Consider the following 6,973-nt stretch of genomic DNA (forward strand, 5'->3'; position numbering starts at 1 on the left):
ACAAGGACAGAAACCATCCATTACGATCTGATATATTATCCAAACAATTTAGTGTATTCATGAGGTAACCGAAACGCGCGGGGGCTGCGAAATTACCCGTAATCAATTGCAGCGGCGAGTGTGCGTCCCCCGGGTGTCGGACAACTGCGCCTCGCCCGCCGTCTCAGTGACGGGCGGGAGCCGCCGCCGCGCCGAGGAGCTGCGCTCTTCGCTCGCTACCTGATCGTCGGGCTGGGGACCCTGGACGTGCTCGGAGGACGCGGGCGCAGAGCAGGCGGGCGCTGACCAGGCGGGCGCCGAGCAGGCGGGCGCGCCGCGCGGCTCCGCCGGGCTCCGGGACCACGCCGGCCGCGCCCGGGCCAGCGCGCCACTCTCCCACCGCTCGCCGGGCCGGCCTCGGAGGCTGCGGCTGCCCGGGTTTTGTCCTCCTTTGGCCTCTGTTTGCCTCTCCCTCCTCCTGCCCCTCGTTTTGTCCCCCCCCCCCTTTTTTTGGTGGTTGTTCTCGCCTATGTTTGGGAAGCCAGACAAAATGGACGTTCGGTGCCACTCGGACGCCGAGGCTGCTCGGGTCTCCAAGAGCGCACACAAGGAGAGCCGTGAGAGCAAGGGTGCCGAGGGGAACCTCCCCGCCGCTTTCCTCAAGGAACCGCAGGGCGCCTTCCCGGCGTCCGGCCCCGCCGAAGATTGCAACAAAAGTAAATCCAACTCGGCCGCCGACCCGGATTACTGCCGCCGGATCCTGGTCCGAGGTAGGGCTGGCCGGGGGCTGCAGCGCGCCTTCTTGGCGGGGCGACTCCGGGACCTGAGTCGCGTGCGCCGCTGCCGCCGACCCTGGCCCGGCAGTCCGGGGGTGGCGGCTGGGACTTCGGAGAAAGTTGCGGGTCCGCACCGCCCGGGGTCCAGCCGGCGTGCGCTCTCCAGAGGCCGCGGCTAGGAGTCCCGAGGGGCCCAGGTGGCCAGGCGATGCGGACGGGGCCCGGCACCAGGCTGCGGTCTCTGACCGGAGAGGGCAACGAAAGAGTCGGGGAGGACCTGTGCGTGTGTCCCGTGGGCTGGAGGACCTACCGGGAGGCGGCTGGGGGCTGGCGGGTGGAGCGCACCCACGGGGAGCGCGGGAGCCGGAGGACGGTCAGCGGCCGCCCGCTACTGCCCGGCCGGTTGGCGCGTTGAGCCGAACCTGCCCGCTGCCGCTGGGAGCAAGCAGCCGCCCGGCTGGGTTGCGGGGCTGCGGATACCGCCTCCGGTGCTTGGCTTGGCCTCACTGTGTAGGCTTAGCCCCGGCAGCTGCTGCAGGCAGTAGCCCGGCCCCGCTCGGGCGCCGCCCCCGCCAGCAGATCGCCGGGCCCCAGGCCCTGACTTTGTCCCTCCTCCTTCCGCTGCCGGGGTTCTGGAGGGAAGAGAGGTGGGGAGGCCGTTGGGGCGCAGTCGGGTCGACATGGCCCCGAGCTGGGGCCTGCAGGACCTGGGCGGTCAGTGAGGACACCTTCAAGCTGCAGAGGCCCTGGGCCACGCAGCTGAGGCCCCGAGGCCAGAGGGACCACGGACCCATTGGGACTGAATTTTCCCTTTCGCTTATCTGGTGTTGGGGGCGGGGGTAACTACAAAATCTGGTCCCTCCTCCGGCGGGCCTAGTGTAGTTGGCCCCGTTGTTCCCATCCACACGCAGCCAGTGCTGCCTGGCTGTGACTGCACCCTCCGCCGGCCGCTGGAGATGTCCCCGTATCCAGCTGAGACCAAGGGAGGTTGCAAGGACACAGGAGGGTGCTGGTGGCTGATGTCTCCCCTTCTCCAGATGCCAAGGGGTCTATCCGAGAGATCATCCTGCCCAAGGGCCTAGATCTGGACCGGCCCAAGAGGACTCGCACGTCCTTCACGGCGGAGCAGCTCTACCGGCTGGAGATGGAGTTCCAGCGCTGCCAGTACGTGGTGGGCCGCGAGAGGACCGAGCTCGCCCGGCAGCTCAACCTCTCCGAGACCCAGGTACCAGCCCCAGGCTGCCCCAGCTGGGCTCCAGCCTCCCTCCTCCACAAGGCCCCTAACCTGGCCCTGGACAGAGCCATGCAGGGGAGGGTGGACATGGGGAGGGTGGGCAAGAAAGGCCAAAGTGCCCCCTCTGACACTTTGGCCTGTCCCCCAGTCTTAAGAATTGTTTGCCTGCTTCTGCTTTATAGAGAAGGGGCGTGATTGGCACCCTGTTTTGTCATGCCTTCAGTCCCTAGGGCTTTGGGGGCACTCAGCACTTTCTGCAGGAGGTAGAACTTGCCCTCATCCCTCTAGCAGATATGCCTCTGCCGATCTGGTTGCCTGGGCCCTTGAAAAAGGCTTGCCTTGGTCCTGAGCTGGCCCCAGCCCCAAACAACACTCTCAGCACTGCGAAGCCCTGTCTGCTGTGCCAAGCATGTGAGGGGTCCCCGAGCTTGCACTGAATCCCCTAGTGCTGCCCCAAGAGCTGGCCCTTTGGGCTCTGGGCCCAGGGTCCCTATGGGGTGAGAGCTTTGGCCCCATGGAAGCCTGTTGGGGCCTGGCCAGGGCAGGCCACACGCATTCTGTGGGTGAAGCAGCCTTCTTTCTAAGGACCAGGCCTTTTGCTTGTGTCCAGCCCTGAAGAGGGCTCTGGGCTCTGGGCTGGTAGCTGAAGGCGAGGACAGGACAGCTGGGATGTACTTTTGATGTCTGAATCAGCACAGGAGCTTCTCTTATTTTCTCTGCATGCCACCCTCTTAGTTTACAAAAGCTTGGTGAGGCTAGCCTCCCCAAACAGCGGCCACCCCACCCCCCATCCTAGGGCCACCTCCAGGCCTGGAGGGGCCCAGACAGAAGAGGCCAGACTGCCTGGGGGGGCTTGCGACAGAGTAGTGCCCCCACAGCAGGATTGTGAAGTTCAGGCTGAGGAGCGATGGCAGGGTAAGGCAGTGTCTCTGACACTCGCAGTCCAGGGGCCTGAGAGCGGGTGAAGAAAGCCAACGAGGCCTTACAAAGCCATTTGTCCACGTAACATTGTCGGTCAGTTCCACCCGGGTGTTTTCTTCTGCAGCCAGCCTCCCTGCCTGCTTCTAGGTGCTGTCTGCACCTTTTCAGCGGTCCCTGGGAGTCTCCGGCAGGAATAAGCGCTTGTGCAACTAAATCGCCTAGGGCCTGGGCCTGGGCAGGCTCCCTGGTGCCTCCTGGCCCTTCCCCAAGCCTCACACCCTCTGCCTGACTGGGCCAACAGGATCTTGGAGTTCCAAACCCAGCAAGGCAAGCCAGTAAAATCTCTTCTAGCTTTTTAAAGAGTTGGGATCCTGGGTATTTTTTTTTTATTTAGCTTCTTGTAACCGGCCTCGGCCCAGGCCGGTGTCCGTGACCCTAGCTCAGGTCAGTGGAGTAGTGTCCCCCTCTTGGGGACAGGACTGCCCCAAATGCGGGCAAGGGGAAGGTCCCCAGAGCCCCGTGCTCCGGGAGCCCGCTCCCCTTGACATCCCTGCCCCTCTCTCCCACCCTGTCCGTGCCCCCCGCGCGCAGGTGAAGGTCTGGTTCCAGAACCGGCGCACCAAGCAGAAGAAGGACCAGGGCAAGGACTCGGAGCTGCGCTCGGTGGTGTCGGAGACAGCGGCCACGTGCAGCGTGCTGCGGCTGCTGGAGCAGGGCCGCCTGCTGTCGCCGCCCGGGCTGCCTGCGCTGCTGCCGCCGTGCGCCACCGGCGCTCTGGGCTCCGCGCTGCGCGGACCCAGCCTGCCCGCCCTAGGAGCAGGCGCTGCTGCGGGCTCCGCTGCCGCTGCTGCCGCGGCCGCAGCCCCTGGCCCCGCGGGCGCCGGATCTCAGCACCCGCCCGCCGTGGGCAGCGCTCCAGGCCCCGGGAGCGCCGGACCGGGAGGACTGCACGCGGGAGCGCCGGCTGCCGGCCACGGCCTCTTTAGCCTGCCGGTGCCGTCGCTGCTCGGTTCGGTTGCCAGCCGCCTGTCCTCTGCCCCGTTGACAATGGCTGGATCGCTAGCCGGGAATTTGCAAGAACTCTCCGCCCGGTACCTGAGCTCTTCGGCCTTCGAGCCCTACTCCAGGACCAACAATAAAGAAGGGACCGAGAAAAAAGCACTGGACTGATCCTGACTGTCTCCCCATATTTATATTTATAGTATCTATTGTGGTGATATTTATGGACACGCATTAGGCGCCCGGGGCTCCTGTGCGGGGCTCTCGGCTCCCAGCAGGCCTCCGAAACCTCGCTCTCCTGTTCTCATCAGGCTCTGCTACCGAATCAGTCTCTTTTGGGCCATTTTTATTATTTTTATTATTATTATTATTTTTTACCTTTCCTTCCCTGTCGTCCTCCCCATCCCTCCCATCCCCAAACTTTTTTTTCCTGCAATTCAGGAGCTATCCAAAGAATTCAGGGGAGAAAATGCCTGAATTAGCCAACCCGTTGCCCCCGGCCAGTGCTCAGCCCTGGAGGGCTAAGTGTGGGTTTGCAGTCTAGAGTTCTGGACACCTGCTCCAGCAGCCGCCGCTTCGTCATTCCTGTGAACACTGGAAAGGGGAAAGCTGCACGCAGAACCTCCAGGGTTGAAAACCCTTGCGAGTTTTAGACCAAAAAGAATACTTTCCGAGAAACCAGGATTGTGGAGGAGTGTCTGGACCCCACTCTGCGGTCCCTCGGCATAGCTGGTGTCATTTAGCCTCCCCCTTAGAGCACGCTCCGGAGCCTCCTGCCCTTTAGAGGAAACCAAGAAACCAACTGGAACTCGCAACCAGCCAACAGTGGCAACAAAAGTTGGTGCAATCGGCATTCAGGTAAGAGTTCGCTTAAGATGTGGGATAGCGGCGTGGAACCTGGCTTTACATAACGGAGTTTGCAAAGTGGAAGAAAAGTCAGGATGGAGAACGCGCTCCAGGCGATGCCAGGTTAGAGCCCTAGGTGCTGTGACTTTGAAAAGGAATTTCTAAGGGGGAAAAGCAAAGGAAAAGCCAGCGAGGTTCGTGAAAAAGGATTCCGCATCTTTTCTCCGAGGCTGCTGGAGGCGGTGGCCGACTCCCCCTGGGAGAGCAAAGGCGGCTCCAGGGCCCCGGACCCGCCAGTGCCTCGCCCTGCAGGCTCCCAGAAGCAAGGCTCAGGGCAGAAACGCTGGGTATGGAAAAGAATCAGCATCCGTGGCCTCCTCGCCTAACTCTGGGATTCAGAAAGCACGGAGGGAACGCCTGGGCTTCCGCAGAGGAGGTAGGGGCTCGGCCGGGGGAACAAGAGTCCACGGCCTTCTCTCTGGGTCTCCCTGTGCGGCTGGATAGGACAGGCATCACACCCCACCACCATCCCCACGCCGCTCTCCACGCCCAGAGGCTCGGGGTCCCAAGTCAAAACGTGGACAGCAGCGACTACGGTCTCCACAGCAAACCCGCATTGTAACCAAAACCGCAGAGTCAGACTGCGAGGTGCCGCAGTGTCTGGAATGTATTCCTCCATCCGCAGTGAACGGAAACCATTTTTTTAAAAATAGTAATTTTATTGTAAATTATTTTACGTCAGAAGCTTTTCCCCTCCTTTATCCCACTTCCCGTCCCTCCCTCCATTTTTTTTTTTTTAGGCAAATAGTGAAGAAAAATAATAAATGATTGAAACGCGGGTAGGTGTCACGGAATCCCGGTTACTAACTTTGTTCTGAATGTTTTGGATATTTGGATGTTTTGTATTTATGTGGTGAGAGTGAAATATATATATCTATGATGATCATCGAAGCGTATATTGTCTTAAATTTGAAGACTTTTTAAGGGGTGGGGGAGATAAGAAAAAGAAGACAAGCCCAGCCAATGATGGGGACCCTGGCGGCTAGTTGAGCCCTGCCCTGAGCCCCCAGGGAGGGGCAGTAGCCCCTTCGCCCCGGACCTCTAATTGGTTTACGTAGGAACTTGTCTCAGGACACCCGAAAGCCTCAGCCTACCTGCACCCCCAGTTTCTAGAGCTTTCCAGTCTCCATGCTGAGAGCATTCTGGCTTTTTCTGTAGGGTTAGGTCAGATTTTCTTTTCTTCTTAGAACTGGTTTCTGCGGACAGAACAGGAACTTTGCGGGAGCAAGAGAATGTAACAGGCAGTGGGCCGGGCAGAGGCCGCAGGGCACAGGGCACACCTGTACTTCCAGCAAACAACCGCAGGGAAGCTGCAGAGCGGGGGTGGGGGACCCCTCTGCGTGGCAGGACCCCTCAGTTTCCTTGCGATCCCCGCCCCCACTCAGGTGCTGTGTTTCAACCCCTCCTCGACCTCCTGGAAGCAAGGTGGGTGTTGCGGGGTTTCTCCCCTGAGACTCCCGCAGCTGCCCAGATGGACCGCTGTTGTCTCCCAGTCCGCAGCTTCCTCTCCTTGCTGGCCCTTGCCCTGGCTCCTTCCTTAGGAGACTGGAGCGCCTTTCTCTTTCCTCCCCTTTTGGCCCTGCAAGCTTCCTCCCTAGTGAGCGTTCGCACTCTCTCTCTCTCTCTCTCTCTGACGCGGGCGCGTAAGTGTACCCTCTCTCTCTCTCTCTCTCTCTCTCTCACATCCTTCAGGATTCCTATCCTGCCCGGGTGGTCCCAAGACCAAAGCGGTGGGTGGCTCTGGCTGCTTCAAGGCTGGTGGTTGGGGCCCTCCAGGGGTGAGAAGGGAGGGACAAGGTGGCATAGTTTTAGGGAACAAAAGAAAACACTGAAATCCCAGCTTCAGGGTCTCCGTAAGCTCAGCCTGCACTGCCCCAGGAAGTTACCAAGAGGACCCCTCCTTCCAGCCCCTCCCCCTTCTCCCTCTCTTCTCCCTGGAAGAGCAGCACTAGTCACCCATCACCTCTCAGCTCTCACCTCCCTTCCTTCCCTGTCTTTGGGGAGAGCTACCAAGCTCTTTGCCCGCCACTCAGCCTGTGCGATTGTTCTTAAAGAGCCTCTTCTGCATAGAAAAGAATCACAATTTTAATTTAAAAAAAAAACATTTATAGACAATTCATTTAACTTTAGTTCCTGTCTTGTTTTTCCTCCTTCTCCC

The 6,973-nt window shown here is 60.4% G+C and overlaps 1 protein-coding gene across 1 annotated transcript; it reads left to right on the top strand.

Annotated features, from left to right (window-relative positions):
* Window positions 1-508: 508 nt before the first annotated feature.
* On the top strand, window positions 509-4,080 carry VAX1 (ventral anterior homeobox 1). The gene is made up of 3 exons (XM_040991766.1): window positions 509-749; window positions 1,793-1,980; window positions 3,502-4,080. Exons 1-3 carry the CDS (start codon window positions 509-511, stop codon window positions 4,078-4,080), a joined length of 1,008 nt encoding a protein of 335 aa, XP_040847700.1.
* The last annotated feature ends 2,893 nt before the right edge of the window (window positions 4,081-6,973 follow it).

This window comes from Ochotona curzoniae, unplaced genomic scaffold, assembly GCF_017591425.1.
Source record: "Ochotona curzoniae isolate NIBS_2020 unplaced genomic scaffold, NIBS_Ocur_1.0 contig_66, whole genome shotgun sequence".
Taxonomy (NCBI): domain Eukaryota; kingdom Metazoa; phylum Chordata; class Mammalia; order Lagomorpha; family Ochotonidae; genus Ochotona; species Ochotona curzoniae.

Coding starts and splice junctions, on each gene's coding strand:
- VAX1 (XM_040991766.1), top strand. CDS start 509: ATGTTTGGGAAGCCAGACAAAATGGACGTTCGGTGCCACTCGGACGCC. Junction 750..1,792: donor CCGCCGGATCCTGGTCCGAG/GTAGGGCTGGCC, acceptor CCCCTTCTCCAG/ATGCCAAGGGGTCTATCCGA. Junction 1,981..3,501: donor TCAACCTCTCCGAGACCCAG/GTACCAGCCCCA, acceptor CCCCGCGCGCAG/GTGAAGGTCTGGTTCCAGAA.